This window comes from Delphinus delphis, chromosome 11 (assembly GCF_949987515.2).
Source record: "Delphinus delphis chromosome 11, mDelDel1.2, whole genome shotgun sequence".
NCBI classification, from domain to species: domain Eukaryota; kingdom Metazoa; phylum Chordata; class Mammalia; order Artiodactyla; family Delphinidae; genus Delphinus; species Delphinus delphis.
The window spans coordinates 39021153-39048622 of NC_082693.1; the positions used below are offsets into that span (position 1 = coordinate 39021153).

General features: G+C 56.1%; 2 protein-coding genes across 6 annotated transcripts in view; both read right to left on the reverse strand.

Moving 5' to 3' along the window:
- KMT2D (lysine methyltransferase 2D) overlaps window positions 1–21937 on the reverse strand; it is a 38758-nt gene extending 16821 nt beyond the window's left edge. The window contains exons 1-34 of one of the 4 annotated variants that reach the window (XM_060024710.1): window positions 19768–21937; window positions 15290–15375; window positions 14903–15029; window positions 14499–14722; window positions 14275–14384; window positions 13937–14099; window positions 13432–13597; window positions 13218–13332; window positions 12914–13071; window positions 12561–12706; window positions 11019–12422; window positions 9818–10926; window positions 9231–9344; window positions 8771–8881; window positions 8132–8236; window positions 7212–7393; window positions 6899–7063; window positions 6694–6803; window positions 6548–6595; window positions 5660–5881; window positions 5311–5430; window positions 5116–5220; window positions 4756–4886; window positions 4524–4671; window positions 4259–4324; window positions 3970–4080; window positions 3631–3768; window positions 3442–3526; window positions 2970–3211; window positions 2798–2871; window positions 2538–2588; window positions 596–2407; window positions 308–487; window positions 93–229 (exon numbers count right to left, since the gene is read on the reverse strand). In XM_060024710.1, the coding sequence (XP_059880693.1) occupies window positions 93–229; window positions 308–487; window positions 596–2407; window positions 2538–2588; window positions 2798–2871; window positions 2970–3211; window positions 3442–3526; window positions 3631–3768; window positions 3970–4080; window positions 4259–4324; window positions 4524–4671; window positions 4756–4886; window positions 5116–5220; window positions 5311–5430; window positions 5660–5881; window positions 6548–6595; window positions 6694–6803; window positions 6899–7063; window positions 7212–7393; window positions 8132–8236; window positions 8771–8881; window positions 9231–9344; window positions 9818–10926; window positions 11019–12422; window positions 12561–12706; window positions 12914–13071; window positions 13218–13332; window positions 13432–13597; window positions 13937–14099; window positions 14275–14384; window positions 14499–14722; window positions 14903–15029; window positions 15290–15338 (8228 nt within the window). In that variant the 5' untranslated portion in view covers window positions 15339–15375; window positions 19768–21937. Of the gene's footprint in view, window positions 1–92; window positions 230–307; window positions 488–595; window positions 2408–2537; window positions 2589–2797; window positions 2872–2969; window positions 3212–3441; window positions 3527–3630; window positions 3769–3969; window positions 4081–4258; window positions 4325–4523; window positions 4672–4755; window positions 4887–5106; window positions 5221–5310; window positions 5431–5659; window positions 5882–6547; window positions 6596–6693; window positions 6804–6898; window positions 7064–7211; window positions 7394–8131; window positions 8237–8770; window positions 8882–9230; window positions 9345–9817; window positions 10927–11018; window positions 12423–12560; window positions 12707–12913; window positions 13072–13217; window positions 13333–13431; window positions 13598–13936; window positions 14100–14274; window positions 14385–14498; window positions 14723–14902; window positions 15030–15289; window positions 15376–19767 lie in introns of those variants that run through there. The other 3 variants (XM_069541199.1, XM_060024708.1, XM_060024709.2) reach the window with 3 other exon arrangements.
- A 2026-nt stretch (window positions 21938–23963) lies between these two features.
- Window positions 23964–27096, reverse strand: RHEBL1 (RHEB like 1). 2 transcript variants are annotated; one of them, XM_060026194.1, is made up of 8 exons: window positions 26828–27096; window positions 26141–26212; window positions 25742–25809; window positions 25383–25465; window positions 25237–25293; window positions 24990–25037; window positions 24646–24727; window positions 23964–24486 (listed from the first exon to the last, which is right to left on the reverse strand). In XM_060026194.1, the coding sequence occupies exons 1-8, from the start codon at window positions 26877–26879 to the stop codon at window positions 24397–24399; spliced, it is 552 nt and encodes a 183-aa protein (XP_059882177.1). In that variant the 5' UTR covers window positions 26880–27096; the 3' UTR covers window positions 23964–24396. The 2 variants fall into 2 exon arrangements, with proteins under 2 accessions (XP_059882177.1, XP_059882178.1); XM_060026195.1 differs by lacking the exon at window positions 25237–25293.
- Window positions 27097–27470: the final 374 nt, after the last annotated feature.

The window sequence follows — 27470 nt, forward strand, 5'->3', positions numbered from 1 at the left end:
GGATTAGAGAGACGGGAAAATCAGAGGCAGCACACAATGGAGGTACAATATGTTCCCTTGATTTTCCCCCAGGGCACCCCCTGGAGCCTCACCGGCTGTTCACATCCATAGAGGAAGGGGTGGCTGGTGGAGGTGGCCGGGAGAGTCGGTCATCACTGGGGAAAGCCCCTGGCCCCAGGATGGGGCCACCCAGCTTGCTTGGGGGCAGCCCCACAAGGCTGCTCTTGTCCTAGGAGAGATGAGGGTAGATGAAGGTGGGGGCCACCTTCAGCATCTTGGATCCACTACCCCTTGCCACTCTACCTACCTGGGTGCCGGCAAAGGGGGTCTGGCCTCGACCCAGCTGCTCAAAGGCAGGGCTACTAGGCTCAGCACCCCAGCTGCCCGGGGGCCCCACTGCTCCGGCAGCTGCCGCGGTTTCCTTCTCCTGCCGAAGGGTGTTGCGCTGGATCTGCTGCCGAATCAGCAGCTCCCGTAGTCGTTGGCGCTGCGCAGGGAACAGAGAAGAGGGGTGAGTCCATTCTACTCAAACCAAAGGGCTGGCACAGAAACAGAGGAGACGTGGAGGGTGCTCAGGTCCAGGATGTCGACTCACCTGTCGCTGCTTCTCCAGCTCGGTCTGACTGAGGCTGGACATGCCTGGGTCCTGGGTACCTGGAAGTTCAGGTGCCGCCAAAGAGCTGCCCATCCCAGCCCCTGGGTCTTCTCGCTTCTCAACTGGAGAGGTGATGCCTGCCCGCTGTGAGGCTCCATGGGACAGGTAGGGGAGGGATCCATCGGGTGCAGGTGGTGGAAGGACTGATGGGGGGCGTAGTGGGGACAGCCCATAGCCCTCTCCTGTGGACCCACTGCTGGGTCCCAGAGGGCTGCCCGATGGGTGGAAGTTCCCTGTGGCTACTGTGTAGTTTGTGCTTTGAGGCTTGCCCAAGGTAGGGCCGGGCCCAAAATGGCTGTTGATCCCATGGGGTGGAGGGAGACCAGGCTGAGGGACAGGGGGCTTTAGCGAAGGCTCCCCTACTGCCTGAGGGAAAGTGAAACGCATGGGAGAAGGGGTGCCTACAAATGCACCAGTCCCAGGGGACCGGGCAAAATTGGGGGGCTGCACACTTGGGACCTTGGCATGGAGCTCACCTGCCGGCCCTGAGGGCAGGGCTGCTGGGAAACCCCCAGCCCCCAACGGAGTGTGGGCTAGAGGCCCAGCCTTGAAGGCAACTTCAGGGGGCTGGGGGCGGGGCGGCTTATGCAGTGGGGCAAACGGGTCCCGGGACTGAGGGCGTGAGGGTGGGCGGGAATAAGGGTCAGGGGACTGGAAGCGAGGGGTAACAGGGGATGGGCAGAAAGCCTCAGCAGACAGAGGACGGGGTGTCAACGGGGACTGGGAGCTGGACTGGGACTGGGGACTGGCGGGCACTCGGGAGAAAGGGTCAGAGGGCAGTGAGCGAGGAGGCAGGGCACAGCAGCTCTCAGGGGGTGGGGGTGGGGGCCGAGGGGTCAACGGGGGTTGGGCATAGGGGTCAGGGTAGGGGCCAGGGCGAAAGATGTCCGAGTGGCTGGGAGGAGAAGGGGCCAAAGCCTGGGCAGGGGGCGGCTCCTGGGGCCTTAGGCCCAAGCCTGGGCTCTGGGGCTCTACCTGAGATGCCCGAGGGGTCAGGGGGGCTTTGAAGACATCGGGTGCCTTTAACTCCAGGCCACCCAGATGGGGGCCTGAGGAGGGTGAGTCAACAAAGCCCAGGTTTGGGGGCCCATAGCTGGGAGACGATGCCCCAAGCTCTTCCTTCTTCACCTCTAGGGCCTTCCGAGACTCCACGAAAGGCAGGGGCGACAGCAGAGGCTCAGAAGCCTTGCCTCCCCCTACCCCTGGGCTCTCAGGCACAGCCAGGTTGTCCAGTGAGGGGCAGCGGGGTTTGAGGAAGGGGTCAGGTGTGGAGGGCTGGTGTCGGGGGGTGCCAGGTGGGGTGGTGTGGAACTCCCCTGGCTGGCCGGTCCCAGGACGAGATGAGGCACCCAGCGTCGCGGGCTGCGCGGGGGCCCCGGTCGGACTAGGATAGGGAGGATAGGTGGGTGGTGCCGTGGGGAAGCGGGGCTCCAGAGCGTAGGCGGGGGCCAGTCCAAAGGGGTCCTGCGAAGGCACTTGGGCGGGCACCTGGGGTGGGAGCTTGAGGAAGAGCTCACCGGGCGAGTCGGGGCCGGGCACCGTGCCCGCCGGCGGCTTCAGAAACCCATCCGCAGAGGTAGACAAGCCGGCGGGGGGAGTGGGGCTGCCAATGAAAATGGTGGGGGCAGCAGCAGGAGGCGGGCTGCCCAGTGCCCCTGGCTGGGGGGGAATGCGGAGATGTAGGGCCGGTCGGTCAGTCTTACGGGCCATGTCGCCCACCTTGGTCTGCTTGTTGATCTGGCTCTCAGCCTGCTACAGGGGGAGACCAGGCACAGAGCAGTCAGTCAGGCTGCTGTAGGCAGGCCCTACGTCCCCCCTACCCTTAGAGAGCCCGCCCCACTACAGGCCTTGGACGGCACGGCCCAGCCTGGCCCCCACTCACCTTTTGCACCTTGTTGATGCGGTGAGCTGCCCGGTTATCTTTGGCCTTTTGCTGAGGAATAGAGGACACAACCTTAGGCTAGGACGCAATCTCACACTGAGCCCCCAGCCCTCGCAATGTCACTCACACTGCCTACCCAGAAGCTGATCCCTACTGGCCCGGCTGCTTTGGGAGTGGGGAATGGAAAGAACTGAGGCGACCTTCCCAAAGTCACCCCACACCCTCAGTTCCCACGCTGACCCAGGCTCCCTCTGTCTCACCAGGTAGGGGGCTTTATCAGCAGCTGGAACTTTTCTCCAGAGCTTCATGATTTGTTTGCAGCGGCTAGACCAGTCTGGAGGGCAGACAGAATGTGTTAGAGGAGACCTGGCAGGTGACCCCCTGCACGTGCCATGTTACAGGTTGTCTCCCTTGCCCTCATCCCACGGGTACCTGGGTAATCTTGCTTGAGATTGGGAAAGTTAATGTTGGCATAGAGCACAGGTGAGATGGTAGAGAGCTGGCCCAACTCCTCGTCCTTCTCCCAGCGCTGAAGACTCCGCTGGTTGTAGGAGAGCCCGTCGCCCTCACCCTCTGTGGTGGGCGTGGTCGGGGTGGAGGGCGTGGTGCCCCCCGAGCCTGTCCAGGGGCTGTCTGGCTCACCGGGCTCCGGGCTAAAGAAGCCCCCGCGCTCCCTGGGGCGCAGGGGCGGAGAGTCACAGAGGGCAGGGACGCCAAGTCCCACCCCAGACAAACTGCCCAGAGTCCCCAGGCCACTGCCCTGCCCCAACAGAGGACAGTCACTAACAAAGGAGCAGAGGGAGGTGTTGCTACAGCAGCACCCAAGAGTCCAAGGTTCCCTCCCTTGGCATGGCCCCAGTTGGAAGGAAGAGACTGCCCACGGGGGTTAAGCATAAATACCAACCTAGAATCCAGGAATGGGGACTGGCAAAGGCCCGGGTAGGAGTCCATTGGGCTGCTGGAGGGGAGATTGCCCAAAGGGAGTCCACCTACAAGAGGCACAGGATCAGCGAAAGGAGTAAGTGGCCCATCCTGGAGGCAGGCTTGGCCACACCTGCCCACCCAGTTTTCAAACCACTCCTATCCAGATCACCTTGAAGAAAGGGCCTCTGTAGCGGTGTACGGCTGCCGTCGAGGCCAGGGGTTCCACAACCCAGATGTTGCTCTCGCTCAGAACCCAGAACATCCTTGAAAAGCTGCTGCAGGTCCTTGGATTCCATCTTGGGCAGTTCTGTGAGGGATCGATGAAGGATGCTGCTGAGGAAGACTGGGGAGTTGAAGGGACACCACAGGGCTACAAATGGTCACGGCCAGGGAAGGTGCCCATGACTCCCCACTAGAGAAGCTGTAGAGATGAGAGTCTCACAGGTAGGATGCTCTCCTTCTCCCACAGAGGACCCTTATAGGCAAGGAGTGTGGGTCACAGCCTCACCTTCTGTGGGAATCCTGTCTAAGTCAGAGCTAAGCATCCCTTCCCCCGGGGTGCCTGGCTTCTCAGGGTCACTAGGCACTGGGGATGCCTTTACGCCGCCATCCTCAGGTCCTGCAATTGCCAGGAGAAACCCATCAGCCAAGGCCAGTATGGAGGTACCACACTGGCCACCCTGAGCCGCAGAAGGCATGGAACACTTTCCAGCCTCCATCCCTGACAGTGCTCAGCGGCAGAACAGACTGACATAAGCAAAACCAAGATGGCGCACAGTCCTCCCAGCAGCCCTCACCTGATGTGTCAGCCTTGCCCTCAGGACCACGGGATTCTTCATCTGCAACATCGGGACCATCATCTCCTATGAGCAACAGTCGCCATTCCAATCAGAGATGCCCTACATGTGATGCCCCGAATAGGACCCCAGCTCCAAGGCCAGGGCCCTTGGCCCACCCTCAACTCCTGGAGACCAGCCCATTTCCCACTAAAATCTCTTACCAGCTTCTAAGCACAGAGCGAAATTGGACCCCTTCAGACCACCTTACCCCCACACGACTGACCTTTCTGTGAGGTCGGGAGCTCCTTCCTATCTGAGCCTCCATCCCCCTTGGCTTTTGGGGTTCCTAGTCCAAAGCTTGGCCGGCCCACCCCAACTGCAAAAAGGGCCTTCCGGCTCAGGTCCAGCAGCTCCTTCCCAAAGAAGGCTTCCTGTGGGAGGAATCAGGGAGAAACAGGCTTCTTCATGCCCTGCAGGACCGACACTGCCCTTGCCCCTCGGAGCCTAAGACCCACCTGCAGATAAGCAGGGAACATGTCCTCTAGTTTGCTCTTCTTGCGCCCTCGCCGCTGCTGCTTCTTCTTCTCATCCCCATCAGCTAAGCTCTGGTCCACAGAGCCCTCTGCAGGCAGGTCGGCAGGCAACACTGGGGACCGAATGGGAGGTGTCTGCCTCTCTGGGGACAGCGAGCATGCTGCTCCCAACTTGGCCTGGGGACGCTTTCTGCCTACTCTCTCCCCAGCGCCAGTAGTGGGCCCACTACTCCCCTGGCCCTCTGAGTGAACTCCCCTGCCCCAGGCCTCCCTGGCAGTGTCCCACAGGTCCTGTGATCCCCACCTTCTCCCAGGCCCCACTGGAGCCCTCACCCGTCTCACCCTCGTCGGGCTGCCCATCCCCACTCAACACCTCCGCCTGTGCAGCAGGCCCCTTTTTCACACGTGTGTGGGATTTCCGCTGTCGCACCATGAAACCACCGATGCCTATAAGGAGACAGAGCGGAGGCTGAGAAGCCGCTGGGGACCTGGTGAGCTGCCCCTCACCACCCCCACCTCTGCATCGCAGGGCCTCACCAGGCCGATAGGGTTTGCGTTTGCGTTTTTTGCTTTCCTCGGTCTCCTCTTTGCCAGGCTCTCCATCAGGGCTGACGGGGCCCTCTAGTTTAATTTCGCATTCCATGTGTTCCACACCACCTGTGTACGGGGACAGACGAGATGGAAGCAGGTCAGAGGCATGGACCCTTTTAACCCTGTCATCCTGCCACCTAAGAACAGAGCTGAGTGCCCTGCCACAGAGCCATCCGGGCAAGACCAACAGTGCCTTGAGGGTGACTGGGAGTGATAATGCAGCTCCTACCCAACATTCAACTCTCACAGGCATGCTCCCATTACTTTGGCACTCCCTGAGACTCCCCAGCCTGACCTTCACCCTTGAGCAGCTCATCAGTGTCCAGGTCTCCATCCTTCTTGTCATCAGGGCCAAGGGCATCAGAAGGCTCAGGACCCTCCAGCCCTGCCTCGCCTGGGAGGCCAAGCCGTCCTCGCCGCTGGCGCCGCTTGTGCAGGGGCGACATGGTCAGGTTACGCAGCACAGCCATGCCAGTTTCTGTCAGCCACACACCCTCGAAGCGGAAGTACTGGGGCTCTGCACAAGGGGGAAGAGCGTGTGACCCCTGATGGAGGCCCCAAGGAGCGCAGAACTCCAAGTTTCGGCCTAAGTCCCTAGCTGGGACAAAAGCAGCGAGAGAGAGACAGACTGAAGTCCAGACTGGGGTCTGAGGGCTGGAGAGGAGAGACCACCAGCGGGCGCCAGCTGAGGCCCGGGCGCTCCCTCAGGTAACCAGGGGGATCAGAGAGACCGCTCCTGCTGAAGCCGGACTTTGCTCAAGATTCACCCTCAGTTCACCCAATATATTCTCCAGTTGTCTGAGGCCAGGAGGGCCCCTCCTTGCCGAATGCCAGCTCACAGTGCCCCAGATGCCAGGAGCAGTGCCCACATCACGATGGAGGTGGGAGAGCCCCAGCTCCTTCATTAAGGAGAAAGCTGTGTTCCGTGCTCTCTGGAGGTGAGATTCTAGCCGTACAAAGGCCGCGTTGCCTGGTGGAAGGAACTCTGTCTGGGAAACTGGATGCCTTGGTTCTCGTCATAACTTCACCACTGACCTATGGAGTGACCTTGGGCAGGCCACTCAACCCCCCTGGGTCTTAGTTTCCTTCTCCGAAAAATAACGAGATAAAGTTGGGGGGCTGGAGCTGGACTAAGTGCCTAAGGTCTCCTCTGGCTTTGGCATTCAGAATTTCTGTGACTCACCCGGCTCTTTCACCTTCATAGGCACCAGCTCTGGAGGCGCAACAGGCACTGTGGAGAGGACAAAGCAAGGCAGCTAGAGGCCCTGTCCCAAAGCAAGGCACCCCTGCCCGACCCCTCCTCCCCCCTCCCCCGCCCCTGGTACTCACCAGCAGGCTTTACCACGTAAGGCTGGCAAGAGACACAGTCAAAGCCCTCATCGGCTGCCTGCTCCACGTCATCCTCTGTGAAGAGGCTCTCGCAACCAGCATGCATCCACCTGGGAGAAGGGAGACAGGAGGGGATAAACTGAGACAACGCCAGGCTGAGAACAGGGAAGAGGGGGCTTATACGAGGAGAAAGGGGCACCCTCACCGTTCACAGTGACGGCACTGGATCAGGAGGTCCTCTTCCACATACGGGGCATGACAGATCGGGCAGGTCACCAGGCTGGCGCAGGGCCCGCAGTGCGTGTAACTATTCTGCCATTCACAGTGGAAGCCAGGGGAGGCGGCCCCACACTGCATACAGGACACACACCTGGTGGGGGCAGAAAGACAGACCCTCAGCACCTAACCTACCCAAGCACCCAAAGCCGCCCGGCCTTCTAAACCCCGCCTCTGCCATGTAGTCAACACCACACCCACTCAAACACTTCAGGCCCCTCTGAAGCTCCCAGTCTCCTTACCACTTGCACTTCCAGCCACCCTTGGGCACGGTGAGCAGTGGCGGGTCCAGGCAGTACGTGTGGTAGCTAATGTCACAGTCATCACAGAGCAGCAGGCGGGAGGGGTCTGAGGCCTGGCCGCATACCTCACACACGATGCACTCCACGCAACGCCAGCCCTTCAGCAGCATCACCTTGGTGATCTGGTGCAGAAGATGGCAATTCCTCAGGAGGTGATGCGGAGGGCAGGGCAGACCTCTCAGGGGAGGGGGGGACTTACACAGGTGAGGCTGGAGGACCCCAGTACCCAGGCCAGACCTCCATTTGAGCACAGGGAAGCTACACAGAGCACCCTCACCCCAAAAATAGTGGATCTTAAACTTAGGCTTCCAGGGGTCTCTGCTGATCAGAGAACAGCCTCACCCGGCCACTGCCTCATTAGGATCTTTCACTAGCGAAGTCTCCAAAAAGACTGTGGATAGAATTAGGTTGTATTTCCCCCGGTTTTTCTTGAACATGTAGAACCTGCCACTGCTGCAAGTTAGTGAGTGTTAGCAGTGGACAAATTAACATTAGTGAAAACCCCAAAATGACTGATCATACTTGAGTCAAAAACACTGCTTTCTCTTTGTGGACATGTGTTTGATTCTGATTTTACATTTTATATCCAGACCATATCATGTTTTCTACTAGTAAAGTTCTCACAGTTTATATGATGGACTGAATTATACCAGCAAGTCATGGTCTACCACAAAGAAACTCGTAAAGACCACTACGGTTTCCAAAGTATTTTTTCCCAAGATGAATTTGACAACCACTGGAAACTGATGAACAACTTCCATGACCAATGGCCACTTTAAGTAGAGTGGCCAGGACAGGGAACTAGGATAAGCAGTAACGACCCCATCCCTCAGGCCAGACCTCTTGGGCCCTGAACTCACCTTGCTGTTGACACAGTAAGGGTGATAGCACTGAGAGCACTGGGAACAGGCAAGAAGGTGGCCCTCTGCCCCCCGGCCAAAGCTGCCACATACCACACACATGTCCTGGGGAAACACACAGAAACCCAAATGTCCAACCTCACATCCTCAATACCACTCAGTCCCAGTAACTGACTACACCACTAATCTGAGAAGAGGGAGTCAAAGAACCAGAAGCCTATCCCCAGCACTAGGACACGGTGAGCCATCACGAGACCCCGTCCCTTCCTAGCATGCCTTGCCCATCTGATCAGGTAATTTGAAATGATACAGCCTGACATGGGTAACGCTAAGGAGAAGTGAAAGATAAGATGGGTAAAGACTGGTCAGGACGAGACAGTAATACATGCGACAAAATTCTACAGCTTCGAGATTACTCGTGTTCCCTAGACTCTAAGCTTCAACAGGGCAGAAACCATTTCTGCCTTTTTCACTGCTACATTCCCAGCTGCTAGCTCAGTGTCAAGCTCATTCTCTGGAATGCCAGGAGTAGGTCCCTGGTTCTCCCCATTTACCCTCCCACCGAAACACACATATCCAACTGTTCAGGCTGCCAGGTCTCACTGCTGAAGATGGGACTACAAAAGTCAAGTATGGTACCTGCATTAGGACAAACTTGTCTGTGTTGGAGAAGAGAACCACAGTATTTTGCATGGTGTCATCATCATCATCTTCTTCCTCCTTGCTGGGAGAGCTATCGATATCAGCAACCTTATAGGCAGAGAGTTGTGGAAAGTGAGGCAGCTAAATCCGCCCCAACTAAGCTGCTTCCTCTTTGGTGTTGGGGCAAGGCGGCATAAACCCCTGGCTCAGATGAAAGCCAGGAGCCAGGACTAAGAAGCAGAAGAACACCCCAGCTCCCACACTGGGCCTCAGCCCAACATCAGATTTCAGAGAAGCCTGGGGGCCAAGAGCACAGAAGGAGCACAGACATAGCTGGACGGGCCCTAGGCTAGCAGGCAGGCAGGTGAGCGTGCAGGGGACTGGCAAGATTTAAAGGGTGTTTAATCTTGAAGGGGCCAGCTGAAGCATGTTTGGGGGATGGGAGGCCTCTCCTTACTACCAGAGTCTCAATGGAAGAAGTAGTTGATTTTAGCCGGGCCCGTCCTCTCCCGCGTCCTCCATGTGCTCCTCCACGTGGCCGGCGTCTTCCTGGGAAACTACTGCTGCGACCCTGAGTGAGGAAAGGGGATGATTACAGGAAAAGTCGAGCGCTAATATGCTGCATCCACAGGCTTGGAGGGAAGAGGAGAGATGAAGGGACAGAGTATGGCAGGTAACAAGGCCCAAAAGTCCCAGTCAGGGCCAGGGAAAAAGCCAAGCTCTCAGATAGCAACAGGTAGGTAACTCTGGTCCAAACCACTCCACATCGTCCAAGAAGAGTGGTCAACGTGGTACCACAAGAAACAATACTGGCCTGAGAGACCCGAGTTTCTAGTCCCGATTCTATGGCTGAGTTACCATGAACCTGGGCAAGTCGCGTCCCCTGTGTATCAGCATTCTCCTTGATGAAATAAGAAGGTGCGCTCAAGGATCTCTGACAGTCCAGGATTCAATAAGCCAGGCAGGAAGGTATCAGTGACACAGGACTACACCTCTGACAGTGGCATGACACCAAGCACATCCAGTGGCTGGACAGCCCCTTACCTGCTTGATGCGGGAACGAGCGGGGGAGCTGCGCCGCCTCCCCTTGTCCCCCTCCGCTTTGCCTCCTCCGATAGCTGTCCCAGCATCACACAACAGCGAGTCATCAGTCTCTGGCAGCGAATCCGTACAAAGTCGCAGGGAGCCCTCATCTCGGGCTGGACTAACGTCTGTAGATGCCCCCAGCTCCATGGACAAGGAGCCACCCCCCTCGGGGTCGGGAGAGCCCAGCAGGGGCTCTGAGCCAGGAAAACTGGCACTGGCATCGCCCTGGCTCAGATTGGAGATCTCATTAACGATGTCAGATTTGATGAGAGTAGGTGGGGTGGGGGCCACTGGTGCACGTGGCTCCTCTTGCTCTTCGCAGGGCGAGCCCTGCCCTGCCTGCTTGCATTCTGGGCCATAGACCTCCATAGGGGTCACAGGGGCCAGCTCCTCGGGGTCCAGGAGCACAGGGGAACCCTTAAGTTCACTAGCCAAACTGCCGGGGGTCTGTCCGGCCTCTGGATGTGATCCAGGAGTGTCAGTCCCATCCAGAGGGGCTGTATCTTCCCCCAGGCCAGAGAAGTCATCCAGGGCTGGGGCAGGGCTGGGTGCAGGGCAGGAAAGGTTCCCCATGGGAGAGGGGAGAGGACTAGTAGGGCTGGGTTCCAAGGCTGGGCACTCAGGTTCTGGGGCTTTCTCAGTCTCCATCTCATGTGGCTCAGCCTCATCTGAGACCTGCACTGCCTTCTGCATGGGACTCAGTGGGGAAGGAACAGACAGTGGCAGAGCAGGGGGAGAGCACTGGGAAGGAGGGGAGTTTGGGGGAGGCAGGGAATGCTGGAGGAGTGGGGAACAACGAGGGGCAAGGGGCTCCATCAGCATGGGAGAGGCCGGTCCTACCGGGGAGCCTGGAGATGGGGGAAGGATCATAGGGGGTACAGGCTCAGGGTCAGTGCAGTTAGCTTCTGGTGGAGGGCTGATAGGTGTCTCTAGGATGGGGGCAGCCAATGGCGACTCAGGGTCACTGTCCCCTTTGGCACCAAAGGGGTACTCTAACTCTCCCAAAGGAGACAGGGCCGGCGGGGCCACAGCTGTGATAATGGGTGAGAGCGGAGGAGGAAGAGGATCTGGAGAGAAAGAAGAAAAGAGAGGCTCTTAGATTAGATGCGCCATGAAGAGTTAAGACTGTCCCAGAGTCAGAGGGTTAACATCCCCGTACCTGGTGGCATCAGCTGAGGTGACAAAGATGGCTCCCCAGATGGGGACAACGGCAGCTCCTCAGGCAGAGGGGACAGAGGTGGCTCCCCAGGCTCAGACAGGGCTGGCTCTCCAAGCAAAGGGGGTAAGGGTGGCTCCCCAGGTGGGAGGAACGAGGGCAATTCCTCAGGTGCAGGGCATAGGCCTGGCTCCTCAGGGGGCTCTTCAGGTCGAGGGGACAGGCGCGGCTCCTCGGGCACTGGGGACAACTGCGGCTCCTCGGGTGCGGGGGACAGGCACAGCTCCTCAGGGCGAGGGGACAGGCGCGGCTCCTCAGGCTGGGAGGACAGACGCAGCTCCTCAGGTGCAGGGGACAGACGCGGCTCCTCGGACGCAGGGGACGGGCGCGGCTCCTGGGGCGCAGGGGACAGACGCGGCTCCTCGGACGCAGGGGACGGGCGCGGCTCCTGGGGCGCAGGGGACGGGCGCGGCTCCTGGGGCGCAGGGGACAGATGCGACTCCTCGGGCGCAGGGGACGGGCGCGGCTCCCCGGGCCGGGGGCAGAGTCGCAGTTCCTCAGGCAGTGGCGATAGGGGTGACTCCTCCAGGGGTAGGGACATAAGCAAGTCCTCCGGTGGCGGGGAAGCAGGTGAGTCCTCAGGCGGTGGGGACAGGCGTGAAGCCTCAGGTGGCGGGGATGTGGGAGACTCCTCAGGTGGTGGGGACAGAGGAGATTCCTCGGGTGGTGGGGACAGGCGTGACACCTCAGGCAGGGGAGACAGGCGTGATACCTCAGGCGGGGGGGACATAGGCGAGTCTTCAGGTGGCGGGGACATGGGTGAGTCCTCAGGTGGTGGCGACAGGCGTGATGCCTCAGGTGGTGGGGAGAGAGGAGACTCCTCTGGTGGAGGGGACAGGGGCGATTCTTCAAATGGTGGGAACAGACAAGATGCCTCAGGTGGTGGAGACATGGGTGACTCTTCAGGTGGAGGGGACATGGGTGACTCCTCAGGTGGTGGGAACAGGCGCGACGCTTCGGGTGGTGGGGAGGTAGGCAGTTCCTCCGGAGGGGGGGACAGGGGAGACTCCTCAAATGGTGGTGACAGAGGTGATGCTTCAGGCGGTGGGGATAAGGGTGTCTCAAGCAGGGGAGACGGGGGGGACTCCTCTGGGGGAGAGAAGGGTGACTCCTCCAGTGGAGAAAAAGGTGATGCCTCAGGTGGGGGAGACAGAGGAGACTCCTCAGGCGGTGGAGAGAGGGGTGAGTCCTCAGGCGGTGGGGACAGGCGCGATGCCTCAGGCGGCGGGGATGTGGGTGATTCCTCAGGTGGTGGGGACAGGGGCGACTCCTCAGGTGGGGGCAGCAGTGGCATCTCCTCATTTAGGGAGGCCTCCAACTGGGGCTCAAGTTGGGCCCCTTCTCTACCTGCAGACATAACACACTATGTTCCTACCTAGTTCAGCTGCACTCCACAGAAAGTACAGGGTCTGGGGCAAAGCAGAAACTGTCCCTCGCCACACGATAGAAGGGGATTACTTTCAGGGACCCTCAAACCCTACTCACCTAGTGGTTTGGCTTCACATTGCAGGGGCCCCGGTTCCTTGGGTTGCATAGAGGTCACGTGCCCACCCTTTGGCTGCCCTTGGCATGCAACGTACAGAGCATCGGGCTCATCAGTGGGGGTATCGCCAGGCTCTGGGGGTGAGAATCTGCAGAGGGTACAGGGGAGCAGGCCCCATGGCTCTCATCAGCTATCGGCTCCTCACGAGAGCACACTGGGGCGAGGCACGAATGCTATGGATTGCACTGCCCACCTGAGGGCCCTCCTCTCAACGTCAGCTTGCTTTAACACGAGCCCTGCCAATCTCAGCCCTTCCGATCCCCCAGCCTGATCTCTTCCAGTCCACACCACTTACCTGCTACAGACCGGGGGGTGCTGCTCAGCAACAGAACTGACAGGCTGTCCTCCCTGGGTTTTGTGACAGCGGTGACAGAGTGAGTAGTTCTCAAACCACTCAGAGTTGGGGTTCAGCTCTGCTGAGCCTGTCCCACAGGCCCGGCATACCCGGCATGCCTAGGGGAAGGGAACGGGCAAAACGGGCACTTGTCAGACAGCCAGAGACTGGAGGAGAACACGGGACTCGTCACAACAGAGAAACTCGGGGTGCTGTAGGAGGCAGACTTAGGGAGAGTAAGGCAGGAGGATCAGGGGGCACTCGCCTTGCACTTCCAGGAGTGAGCGGGCAGCTCCTCCATAGGCGGTTCCAGGCAGAAGGTATGGAATCCTTTGTCACACGTCTCACAGACCAACATCTTAGAGTCATTCCCAGGCTTCCTGCAGGGGCACAGGGCACATAACAGGGTCCTCCTTGCCCTCATTCTCAACCTTAACCTGTGCCCCGCCTAAGGTTCTCTCCTGCCCTCCCACTCTTACCTGCAAGCTTGGCACACTTTGCATTCAGGGCACTGCCAGCCAGCACGCTTGCGGGCAGTCAGAGCAGTGTCCAGGCAGGCCCCGTGATAGTGATGCCCACAGCTGGTACAGAAGAACAAGTCACACAATTCCCCTGGCCCCTCACATACGGCACAGCGAGCCTCCTCTGCAGTGGGAAGGGACAGAGGACACGGGTCACCTATGGATTCCTTACGGGACTCGGCACGGTGCTGTCTACATAACAGGCATTCCACAGACACAGAATGAACGAATAACAAAAAGTTACTAAGTGTCTGCCTAATACATGCCAGGCACTGCTCTAGGCACTGCAGACACCATGCTAAACGAGACAGGCAAAGCCCCTGCACTCACAAAGGCCACACGTATTTTAGTGGGGCAGACGGACAGTATGTAACTGTAGACTTCTGAGTGCTCTGCAGGGTACGGAGCCCCCAGCACCCTCGGACCCTCATCTGCCCTCCGTCCAAAGGGCAGGACTTCTCACCCAGATGTGTGGCCCCCTCACTGTGCTCCGGGCATAGCAGCTGCAGTGTTTTCATGGATAAGAAGGAACCGCTGGCAGTTGCACAGGGGAAGTGGTAAAGGCGTGGACATCCAGGCGAGCGGCAAGGGATGGAGGCACCGAGTCTGGTGCAGTGGGAACAGCGCTGCCAGGGTGGAGACAAAGCCTTAGTGCTAGCCAGCTCTCTCCAGAGCAACATGTCAGGCACTGCCTCTGTCCCAGTATGCCCCCTGCCCTTCTCATTCCACCCTGACTCTCGGAAGCCCACCAGCCCTGCCCACCCTGCCCTGGGCCTACGCAATCCCCTGGCCCGGCCCCACCTGTGAGATTCCTGAGAAGATGGCCTTGTCCACACCACATAGTTCTGGGCCCTCCTGCCCCCACACGCCTGCCGACCACGCAGCACACCAGTGGTGAGCCCAGCAGGACCCTTCATAGGGGGAAAGGGGGAAAGAGTTAACAAGAACGTCATCACTGCTTCAGGGCCACTCAGCCCCTTCCCTGTTTCCTGCCCAAGTCAGCTACCCCACTTCCCTCCACTTACCTCCAGGTTCTCCTAGGTGGGCAGGTGTCAGGCCCTCAGGGAAACCAATCTGTGATAGGTCCTCACTGAGCAGCGCTGCCTCACTGGGCCCTGGGTTCCCCCCAGGGGACACCACTGAACACCGGGGCCAGTCAAATGGCAACTCAAAGCGCCGTAGCTCCCGCTGCCCATGTAGACTGGGCTCCCCGCAGTTACAGAGAGCACAACGCCGCATTGGACCCCCACTGTGAACACACAAGCATCAGCACCACGCTGGCCCCTGCCCACAGGTACCCCTAAACAACCCCATGACTTGCACACCTATGCTTCCCGCTCATTTTCCTAAATTTTCCACCTTGAAAGCCCCAGACTCTCAAATCAAATCCTCGTATGTCCTTACATCCTCATTTCCCCAAACTAGTTACCTGCAGTCCTGGGGAGGCTCCTGAAGCCTGGGACCCCCAGAACTGGGCACAGAGCCCTCCCCCACATGTGGTTTGGGAAGGTCTGGCTCAGTGGCACCTGACTCCTCGGAGGCTGCAGGTCCATCAGCTGAATGAACAGACAGAGAAGTGTGCATCAGCCATTATCCTCTATTTAGCACGAGTCCACTCATCAGACCCATGAGATTATCCAAAACCCTTGGTGGATAACAGTGATGGCATTTCAACTTTTGTCCCAAAGAACAAAGTCCTTCAATTACCTGTCTATTAGATGGACTTAGCTCCTGTCCTTGTGCTAGGACCAGAAATCTAAGATTGTCTGGGTAGAACAGAAAGCTGCCAGGCAAACCCAGAATGCGCCCTACTCACCTGCTGGTTCTGAATCTTTATCCTCACCAGGCGGCTTCGGGCTGTCCATCCCTCTCTCCGACTGGGCAGGGCCCTCTCGGGGAGACCTGTCAGACCCAAGAGATATCTATTTGTCTAGTAAGTCTTCCCACTAAACACTTTCCCCCAAATCCTAGGGAGAAGGCATCTAATGTTATCTAGACCCTACAGAAATCAGAGCAAAGCCATACCTACAAATTCCTGCACTAATGACAAGGAAAGTCCCTCTCCCCAACCGTTGTCCCACTGCCTACCTCCTCCCCAGATAAACACATACCATCTTCTCCTACTCTGAATTCTGAGAGGATCCAGTCCCCTTTCCCACTTCCCACCTCCTGTCTAAGAGTTCCCAGGACAGCAGCATCCAACTAGAAGCACATACAATCTACATCCAGTATCACTCTTTGCCTCATGACTGAGTTCTTGGCTTCTGGTGGGCCCTATCCCTTGGACTTTTTCCTCAGGTCTTAAGTCAGCTACCATCCTAGAGGCCTTTCAGTGCCAACCCAGGGGCAGTCATAACAAGAAGTCTGAGTCCAGCCGAAGTCCCTCTCCCTGGGGTCTCGCAGGACGTAGAACACATTACTGGAACTAAAGCCTATCTCTGAATGGATCTCCCCCATCTCCACTGGTTTCAACCAGAACATCCCAATCACAACAGAAGAAACTCCCCAATTTCCACCACTGCCCATCTAAATCCAACCCAGGCCCACCCCCCTGGCCCTTGCCATGACTGAGCTCAGGATCTCATCCAGCCTGAAGGCCTGAGGTCGTTGCCCTTAGCAACACCAACAGCCCTTCCTCCTCAGATGTCCCTAGTAGTTAACAGAAGTGGGCCTTAAGAGTTACTGAGCATGTGTAGCCAGGCCTGAGGCTAGGCATGCTGGGAGTTGTAGTCTCAGGAAGCACACCACCACTTGGAGCTGTTCTAAACGGGGCAGGACAGAGCAAAGTAGCTTCCTTCCTCTTCCGTCAAGCAGGGTTTCGACACACACTATGGGGGTGGCGGGTAACGGTCCCCTCTTCTAAGATATGCCTGCCTATCCCAGAGCCAAATGAAACACGTTAAAGTTATACCTAAGAAGGTCAAGACCCACACCTTTGGGTATATTTTCCTAAACCTCAGATAAAACTAAACACAGTACCAAAAAGAGAGAAGTAAAGAATAAGAATTACAGAGCTGAGGAAGAGGAAAGAGGTCCTATAGAAGAAGGGAGAAAAGGACAGGTATAAACAGCTCTTAGTGGGAAGGGTAGGGGCTTAAGCAGAGAAACAGAGTATAGTTTTCCTACAGAAGGTAGAGGGGAATCCCTAAAACAAAACTCTAAATAAAAGTTTGAGAACTGTATCTCTCACCTTCTCCACTCCTCTTGTTTAACCAGAAGAACCACACCAACCTTAGTAAGGACAAGCCTCTCTTCCCAAACCAAATACCCCAGTCAGCCACTGGGGGTTGAGTGACTGGGGCAGATGAGACAGTGGGGAACCCTCAAAGGTGCCCAGGATCCATAAATCAATTACCTAAGAACCACATTATCAGTCCTCTTTCCCTGAGCTAACACTCCATTTCCAGACACTGGCAGTGGGCCTCATGTAGCATGTCACAGGAAGGGAAATTTTACTTTACTTTTTTCCCCTCACACTATTAGATTCTACTAGATTGGGAAAGTGAAATATCACCTGATACCTGTTACCTCTATTCCCAGATCACCTCTTTACCAAAGAGGTAAAGAGAGGATCCAGTGCCCTTTCCCACTTCCCACCTCCTGTCTAAGAGTTCCCAGGACAATAGCATCCCACACAATCACCCACACAATCACACCCACACAATCACACCTGAAAGGAAAGCAGGGTGGTCATCTAGCCAGCCCACAGAAAAGCTGCCACCCACACAATCACACCTGAAAGGAAAGCAGGGTGGTCATCTAGCCAGCCCACAGAAAAGCTGCTCTGGAACTTCAAGGGGCCGCCTAGAAGCCTCCTATGTGAATTAGGGGTTGGAGGTCAGGGCACCAGCCAGGCTCCTCTTCCTATTCAGTTATCCAAGGCCTGACCACACCCGGAAGGCTTCAAAGTTTCCTAAATGTGTGCAACTTTTGCTGTACCTTACCACTAAATGCCGCCAAGATCTTCCAACTGTTGTGCTCTCAAAGTTAAGGCTAAAGGAGTCACAAACATCAAGAAATGAAAAGCAACAGTGATAGTGCAGTGGGTGGGAGGAGGACTGCCTCACACAAGGCCAGAGGGACAAATTCCTCCGCCCTCCCCCAAGCGCAGCCCTCTCAAGCTGGTAATGCTGGCGCTGCTCGGGGAGCTACAGAAACCACCTTCGTCTAGCCTTGGGAATCAGTACCAACATCCTCCAAAGCGGCAGCCTCATTCATGGCACCATGGAAGATGAGAGACAAGCAAAGGGTTGAGTGTCCTCCAAGCTGAGGAAAAAGAATCTAGAGGCACTTCCAAGAAGCCCTATTTCACTACCCTGCAGTCTAGCGCCTGCACCCCAATGCTGAGTAGCAGTTGTCAGGCCCCTCCTTAAACAGATCTAAACAAATAAAGACCATAGGTTCCCCTGTCCCATCATTCACAGCCAGAAACCACACATCCACACCAAGGGTTTTTTCCCTGGATCTACACTGGGGTAATGCCTGGCCAGGCTTCCTCAGGGGAACTAGGGATCCCAGAGAAATACAGATCTAGGGAGTAAAACCATGGTGGGTCCCCTTAATCCTAGGCCAAAGAGGCCCAGAACAGCAAGGAAAAAAGCAGGGATTCATCTCAACCCACTTTCCTCCCTGCCTCCATCCCAGACCAAGAGCTTTAACTCCATTTTCCCAGCCAAAGGGGAAATGGAGGCTTGGAGAGGTGAAAGGCTGAAGCAGGCCCTTGAGTGAACAGCTCTTCTCTAGGACTCAGGACTTCCTGGTTCCCAGCCTGAGACTCAAACCACACCTCTCCCCACCCCCATTTTGGGTTGGCCCTCCAGGGAAGAATCCAAATGGCAACAGTGGCCCTGTAGACCCTCCGGACTGCCCCCTGGGTCATCCTAGGGTCAGCCACAGCTAATAAGGAGAGGTATCTCCTAAGGAAGTTCTTCAGGGACAGACAACAGGAGAGGCCCTCCACAGGAGGCAAGGGCAGACAGCATGGGCGACAGCTAGCCTCATTCCCGCACCCCTGTGCCACCTCTCACCTCAGGATTACCACCCAGAAATCTTTCAAGGGCAAATCCCTATTTTCTCCTTTCCAAGACCAGGCTCAAAGAGGTCTAGCCCTCATATGGTGGAGGGAGTAGAGTGAGGGAGCAAAATACACCAGCCAAATCCCTGCTGGGCAGCATGACAGCTGTGAGAGGGGCTGTCCCAGCCCAGGGTCAGAGGCATGAGGCTCACGCTGCACCCTTCGTGCAGTCACATACACACCACTTCTCCCCAACACCTCCTGCCAGGGCTGAAAACATTGGCTTCAGCAGACACAGCTCTGCTCAGGTCACTTCTCCTCCAAAGAGATAGAGGCCCCCCTATTCTGCAGAGTTGGGACAGGATCAGAGGACCAGTTAACATTCCCTGATTTAAAAAGGTTGGAGAGGTCTGGGAGGGGCCTGCAAGACCGGCCAGGGACTTATGGGCAACCAGCTCTCCACACCAGGCCCAGAGAAAGCGGGAGACAAAAGCCATTTTTTTGCAGCCCACATTCGCAGGGAGCAAATCTCAACGGCCTCCTCTATAATCCCCTAGAGATTATGTCCATCCGGAGAGGAGGGGAGGCAAAGCAGGCTAAGACAGCACTAGGCCTCGCTAGGGTCACTCTGCCAGGCAGGGGTAGTTGAAAGTTGAACAGCAAGGCCACAGCTGCCCCCAGCCCCGCCTCCTTCTTGCCCCAGCCACCCCTTCATCACAATGGTCAGTTTCCACACACTCTCCTCGTTGCACAGTGAAATAAGGCCCAGTGAAGGACCTAGGGCTCCCTGAGTCTCCCAAAGACTGCTCTGAGTGCCCGGATGGGCAAGAGCAACCTTAAAGTCCAACCTGGCAGTAAATCGGACCTGGCAGTGCCACCCTACCCCCGCTCCCAAGTTGTTCTATTCCCAAGGCCCACAAGGAACCCTGAAGGAGAAGCAGCTGACTGGGATTGGTGCTGGCATCAGGGCTTGGGTCCTAGTTTGGTAGAGCTCCCCCCAACACAAAAATAAACAGGCAGAGAGGCTTTCTGGCCAGGTTCCCAAACTCCCGTGGTTCCCTGAACCCCCCAGTCTTTAAAGAGGCACACCCCAGGACACCAGGCCTCGGTTGTGCTCTGGCGACTGGCTCGGGTTCCCTTGACAGACCCTGCCAAAGGAACCCTCTTCAGCTCTGGCACCCCTTTCTCCAACCTACAGGCCAGCTCCGGCCAAGATAGTCCATCTGGCTATGCCCCCAGTCCAACCCTTTCTGGGCCCTGGCCGGGCGGACTTCACTCACCTCTTCACAGGGCGATCCAGAAATCCTCATCCGAGAACATGGCCAGAGCCCGGGCCGCTCCCCGACCTCCAACCGCCAGAGCGATCACAGCCGCCCCCCGCACGGGGGGGCTTAGGGGGGCCAAGAACGGTAAATCCAGGTCGGAGTGGCCACCCTCCCCCTCCCCAAAAAAGCAAGAAGCCAAAGAAGGGTTCTCTGCCTCGGGTTCCAGCAGTTTAGGTTTCCATGGACAGCCCCTGGGCGGCGAATCCCGAGCGGACACAAAGAGAGCACCGGTGGCTTTGATCTTGGGCGAGCAGGATCCGCATCCGCGTCGCCGGGCGGCCTCTCAGTCCTAGGGCTGGGCCAGCGCCCCGGCCGCCCGCACCGGGCTCGGGCGGAACGTCGAGGCTCTCCAGATGGAACGTCGAGGCGCCTCCCCAGCAGCCCGGAAGGAATGCCGCGCCGCCCCGCGCCGGGCCCGGATGGAACGTGAGACCCTCGCAGGAGCGCCGAGCCCCTCTCCCCGCTCGGGCCGGCGCCCCGGGGCCGCGCGAGCTACGGCGACACGGAGCCGGCGGGGCCGCGGAGCTGAACCTGACACACACCCCAGCGCCGGGCTCCTCGACCCCGAGCGCTCGCCCTCAGCGGCTTCGAGCCCCCCACCTTCTGCTCCCCCCGGGGAAGGGAGGAGGGTAGGTGGGCGAGGAAGAGGAAGGGGCGGGCGGTGCGAGCCCTCTGCCCGCTCCCCTCCGGCCGCTCCGGGCCCTGCGCTCGCCTCCCTTCCCCTCTGGCCTCGGGAGCTGCCCCGCCCCCGGCCTGGCCGGCTCTGATCGGCGGCACCCCCTCGACCCCCGGCTGGCTGCGATCGCGGGGGGCCTAGAGGTGCATGGCCCAAGCCCGGCTCCCGGCGCCGGGGGGTCAGGAAACTGAGCGGAAAGTGGGGAACGAGGCAGCCATTTGCAACCGGAGAGGAAAGTAGTGCAGCGCGGCGCCGCTCCGCCTCCCCCCCTCCGCCTCCTGTTCGGCCGGTAGGGTGGTTCCTGCGAAGGGGCTATTTCCTGGCCCGAGATCTCGGCAATGGTCGTGGAGATTCAGGAAGCCTCCGGCGCGAGATCCGGGTGGCCCTTTTGCCTGGTGAACCCCACTCCAGAAGGGGGAGAAAGGAGAAGACGCGGCCCTATTTTGTGTTGGAGCGGAGCGGCGGAGGGATCCGGCCCTCTCGGAGGAAAGGCTGTGACTCTGCAGTTCTACGCACACGCTAAGGGATCCCTCCGCCACGGGTTAACCCCGACTGCGCCGGGCCAGCCGCTGTGCAGACACGTGGGAAAGAAGCCCCCTTCCTCTTCGCCCCGGCCCTAGAACTGCCTCCTTTACCGCCCGGCTAGTAGAACTAGGACTCCGTGCACTTTCTAATTCCGTTTCCCTGGAGTTATCGGCCCCTGAAACTCCAGCTGCCCCTTGCCTTGACCAGGAGCAATCTTTCCCGGGAGGGGGATGGAAGAAGAGCCAGGAGGTTGGCCGCTGCTCTGCATCCTGGGAACTGGAGTCCGCAAATGGAGAAAGTGAGGCACGGCGCCTGGCGCTGCAAAGGGTGGGTTCCTGCCACGTTCGGGGGCCTGAAGAAAAACGGAACGAGTCCCTAGTCGTTCCTTCTGACTCTCAAATCCCCTCGAGAGGAAAGAGGACTGTTAGTGCCCCCACAATCACCTCCCCCATCAAAACATAAATGTAGAGTTTCCCCTCCTTTGCCGGGTGCTCCCACCCCCAGACCCAGTCCTTCTTTCCTAATCTTCAGGGCCTGTGTCCCCCTTCTTAGTAAACATGTAACCCCTTTTTAGAGAGCATGTAACTTGTAGCCTTGCTGCTACCTGGCCGGAGTACTGTTATTCTGGACAAGATCCCAGTATACAGACACCCCCCCCCCCTCCATTAGTCTGGATGAGAAGGGATTGGAAATGACTTCTCTGCATTAACTCTATCCACGGGATGGACAGGAGGAGACAAATTAACAAATGTGCTAGATACTTTATATATTCTTAGTTATTACTCACCCTCGTTATGAATTACATGTAATTATGTCCATGTTACAGATGAAGAGATTGAGACTGAAATAGGTAAAATTGCTCAACAAACCACATGAAGTGAGAAGTTGAGCCATGCAGGATGCAAAACAATGGCCATGTTTTTCCTGGGATATGTGTGTGTATTCATATATATTTATTTTATTATTTTTTTTTTTAAGATGTGGAGAAAGAGGCAGGCAAATCAGGTGCAGGGCTGGTTTTGTGGGAAAGGGTTTTTACAGTGCTGCCCAATAGAACTTTCTGCAATGATGGAAATGCACTACACACTATCTAATATGGTTTAGCCACATGTAGCTATTGAGCACTTTGAAATGTAGGTGGTGCAACTGAGGAACTTTTAATTTTAGTTGATTTTAAAACTAAATTAAATAGTAATATGTGACTTGCGGCTTTCATATTGGACAGTGCAGGAGACCTAAATCCCTACTGGCCAGAGTCATAGGAGGGATCAGATATGTCCTGTGCTAGCCACACACTGACTTATGCTCTTCACTGACCATTCAGGTCTATTTCAGCAAAAAAGTCCAGCACTGACCCCACACCTGTCCCAGCTATAGTGGAATAAGTTCACCAAGAGTCAGAAGTTGGAAAATAGAAGGCCTCTCCCTACTCTGCACCCAGAGGCAGACCCTCACCAGAAAGACCTCAAATAACACAATAGCCACTATTTCTTAAGGGTTTATTATGTATGAGGACCTATGCTAAGTATTTCATAAATCACTTCAGTTTAATTCTCACATCAGTCCTATGAGGAAGGTTTAACTACACTTCATAAATGAGAAACTGAGAGAGGTTCAGAGAGGTTAAGTGTCTGCCCAAGGTCACACAGCTAAGTGGAAGAGTAACTCTTTTACTCTTTTAACCCAGCCATTAACCACTATTCTTTACTACTATCAGGCCTTGAGATTGTTTGATACACTTCTAGAAAACCTCAGACATTTGTTATTCTATCTCAGACCTCATGGAAATAACAGCAGGAGTGTAGGTACCCTTATTGAGAATTCCAAGTCAGATGCATAAAAGGACCTAATTTTAGTGTAGGGAGAGAGGGTGTTTACAACCCTAAAGAGACTCCTAAGCCCCCGAGAGATTGCTCTTTGGAATATGCTCCTTCCTGCAGCCCTTAATTCTTTTTAGATTCTAGATCAGAGATGCAAAAGCAGCTGGCAGGACTTTTGAAAACCAGCATGACAAACCATCATCCCCAACTGTAAGCCCAACTAGCCTGGAGCCAGGCAATAATAAGGTCACAGCTAAAAATCACACCTAAATTTTGTCCATTTTCCCCAACTAAGTGCATTGACAGAGTTGGCAGGAGTGCATCCCCAGCTGGCAGGAGAACTCTATGCCCTTCCTGTGAAGGATACCATTCAGGTAACCCTTATAAGTCCTTGGAGGAGGTATTAGGCCAGTTAGGCCCTAGGGCTACTGGGGAGGGGTCGCGGGTAGAGGCAGGTAGGACCAAATTTTCCTAGCCAAACCCATCCTCCTACCGAGCTGGCCGGTCAATAAGAAAGAGCAGAAGCAATAGCCTTTGAAACCAAAAAAGGCAGCACAACTCCAAAGGTGTGAAAGGTATGAAAGGAGCAAAGAACATCCATTTTAATGAAAGGCACTTGAGGAGATGGAGAGCAGGGAGTGGGGATTGAGCAGGGGCATTATTTCTTACTTTATTCAACTCTTAAAAAGCTGAAATCATCATAACACTTTAGTCCCTGCCTTCACACTACGTCACAATTCTTACATCATTAGGAACAAGGGTCTTTCTTCCTCCACCCAAACCCTATCCTCTCTGAGTTCCAGCAAATGCCAAGGCCCCGCAAGGGAAGCTATGTCAGCATGTGGCAGCCGGCCACTAGAGGGTGGTGTTTCTGTAGTTAAGGGGATTGTGAGAGCCTACAAATTTGGATGGGAGTGGCAGTCAATAGGTTACCTGTATAGGAGAAGAGTCGAAAAGAAAGGTGGGAAAGATAAGTAGTAAGTCTTAGGGTAATGGTTCTGAATGAGTGAGGGGTAAGGAATAGGAACAAGGTAGGAGGAAAGATTCTCTACCAAAGGCCATAGTCATCACTCCTTAGAAAAGGAGACATTGGCCCTGAGCTCTCCCCAGATACAGAGAAGTCAACTACAAAAAGATTAATCAGTTTATTTGCATATATACATTGTCACTCCAGGGAGCCAGCTCCACTTCAGGAGTCCCCAGCTCCCCTCACCCAGCCGACACCCAAAACCTACATAGGAGACTGGGTCCTGAATAGACAATGCCCAGGACTCATATCCCAACTCCATAGGTTATAACAATTCATTTATTTAGCAAAAACAGAGCTAGAGGACAGTGCCCATGAGACATCCTTGCCTCTTTGTAAACATCGACAACCAGGCCACTGGAGCCCAGGTAAGTGTGCAAACATGAGGGTACCACACTGTGTGCCCAGAGGGCAAGGGACACAGCTGGCAACCGAACAAACCCGTTAAGTCCTGAGGGCCTGCCCCCCCCAAGCCCCCACTGGAGCCTGGCAAGTGCCAGGGGCAGAATCAAGGCAGCTACCCCACGCTCAAGGGCTCACATGAGATGGCAGCGGCGCTCTTGCCCATATGAATTCTCTACCCGAGCAATCTCCTGGATGACTTTGGTGAAGATGCCTTGAGTCAGCTGCAAGGGATAAGGATTCAGGGCAAAAAAAAATCGTTTAGTTCACTGCCAATACCACCCAACTCTGAGGTGAACACCCCATTCCCCCACCATCCCCACCACCAAGCAGTGCCATAACACTGCTACCGCCACCACCTTCCTAATCTTCAGGCCCAGCACCTGCTTATCTCGAGCAGATGACTCCATAAATGTCGCACCCCAGGACTCTGCCAGCTTCTTCCCCTCAACAGCCTGGACCTCCCTAGAAGCAAATTTGGGACATGAAAATGAAGGACAGCAATGGCCCCAGGTTCTCTGCAAAATCTTTACAGGAGCCTAGGACTGAGACTTGAAATATGAAATGATAGTTTTTGAAATAGAAGGGTTGTTTTGTCTTACCCTTCAAGTTAGAAATGAAGAGGTAAAATGACTGGTTCGAATCAGTGGCAGAGCCACGACAAGACCCTGGCTCATTCCTAGTCCAGCTCACTTTCCTTCGCCTTAAGCTACAGAGATTTCCATACCTGTCTGGAGAGAGATCTGCCTTGTTCCCCACCAGCACCACTGGCAGCCTGGGAGGAAACAGCAGTTACTACAGGAGCCCCTCTGTTCCCCATGGACCCCAACCTCCTTCAAATCAGAGCTGGACAACTCCCCATCAAACCAGACAGGATCTATGTCCTGACTTTCTCCTTAATTTGGATCAATACGCCCCTGTCCTCCCTCTCCCCTCGGGTCCACACTATGTCTTTATCCCCCAGAGCCACATACCGGGTTTTCCCGTGGCCTTCATGTAGCTTTTGGTACAGACTCTCAATGACTTGGAAACTTTAAACACAAGAAATGAATCTATAACTTTATTCTGGGACAGCCCTCAGATCCTCCCAAGTCTCCCACTCACAACCTTGGTCACTTACCTATGCAGAGAGGTGACAGAATACACAAGCACATAACCATGGACCCCAATGATGAATGAATAGGGCAGAATGCTGTACTCATCCTGACAAGAAATAGAAACATCAATACCTAGATCCACAGCACTCAGATAGCCAAGGTTGGTGGGCTGTATCCTGGGGACCCTCCCTGTGGCACTCCCTACTCCAGTCACTTCTGTTCAACAAGTATTAACAGAGTAGCTCCAATCAGCGCTGCACACTGAAATGCTGCTAAAATGCTTTTCTTTTAATCCTACTTTACAGATGAGCCTCAGAGGCTACCAGACTTCATCTCCCAGGACTGAACTGCCACATTTAGATACCCTACCCCAAACTGGTACCTGCCCTGCTGTGTCCACCAGGTGTAGGTGAAACTCATCTTTGCCAAGAGTCACTATCTTGCTGTAAGCTGAAAAGAAAAGAAAACTTGACTGTGAGGTGCCTTGTAGGACTAGCAATCTGTGCCCCTATATATTGACATAGATGGGCCAGGTCTAGAGAGCTCTCCAGGAACCTGGAGAGACAATGTTAGGCTTCTTATTGTCTACATATACACCATCCTGGACTCAGTATCTTGGAAAATCCACACTCTAGCTCCACTCAGAACAGGATTGCTAGAGGAGATTAGATTTAATGTCTAATTAAATCATCCCTCTGGCACCAGGAAAATCCCAAACTATGGACTTGGATGGGGCACCCAAGCCTTCCCCACCCAATCCCTAGGGGAGAAGTCTACTCACTATTCTCCACAGTAGGATCATAGCCTTCCAGGAACTCGCCCTCCACAAATTGATGTGCTAAAGATGTCTTCCCTGTGGGAAGCAGAGGTAATTTTATCCAAATCACCCATCCATATTCACATCCTCTGTCCTTTCGGGCTGTGTGGCCCTGGACTAAAGGGGACCCCAAATTAGCATCCTAGCCTGGGAATGCCCCATGCAATGCTTCCCCTTAGGCTACCTTCACCCTCTTTTCGCCCTGGGTCGCTGCACCTTGGCCACCGGATGCATACAGTAGCGCCGCAGGAAGCCTTTCCCGCCGCCTTTCCCCACCCCACCCCACCCCTGGGAAGATCCGGTATTCCTTAGGACCCAGTCAGTCCTGCACCGGGCACCTGAGACTTGCCCCACCCAGACCGCGCCCCCGCCATCAAATCCTAACCCCACCTCCACCCCCCAGAGTAACGCTGAGGACCACCGCGGTGATCCAGCAGTAAAGCCCACGTTAACTCTTACATGCTCCAGCTTCCTGCAGCCTTCTACACTACCACCACCCCAGCCTTTTCAACTCCAACCTTTCAATCCTCGCTCTACAAGCTGGTTCTAAGGATGCCACCATTTCTCCCTGGGTCGCGTACCCGCGGCAGTGCGCCTCCTCTGGCCAAAAAGCCGCGGTGCATCCGTGCTCTGCCCAAGACCGAGACTCACCTACGGAGCGGTATCCGAGGATGACCACCTTCCTGTAGCGAACTAACGGCATGGCAGGAACCGGCCCCGAGGGGCTTGCAGAACTTGGGGCTGAGAGAGCCCCAAAAAGAGAAAGTCGAGTGCAGGCAGGTGTAGCAACCGGCACAGGAAAGCCGCTCACCCTGAAGCTGCCAGGGGCAAGATAGAGGGAAACCAAAACAAGCGCCGCGCCCGGAGCTGGCCACGTGATCACAACACAGCAAGACTAAGGCGAGGGAGCCGGGCGACCGGGGAACTACACTGCCGCGCCGCTCAGGGCTCCGCCCCCCAGGCCGCTCGCCATTGGTCCACTAGAAAGGATAGGGGCGGAGCCGTTGGCAGAAGCAAAGGGCGGGCCTCACGTGGAGCGGGAGAACCAGGAGCTGCGCGTGCGCAGACTAGACCCGGTTCATTCATAAAGAAACAGAAAGGAACCCGGGGTCCTAGAGGTGTTTGCGCCTTTGCAACCTAGTAAAAGCGGCTGCAAAGAATCATGGATGGATAATATCCGTTGTGGCTGGGCTGGATTTTCTGGTCAAAAGATTCTAGGCCTCCCTTTTGCAAGGTCTCCGGCGTCCTTGGGTAGGTTAAAAAAGGCCAAAGTTGCAATATATTCCCTCCGATT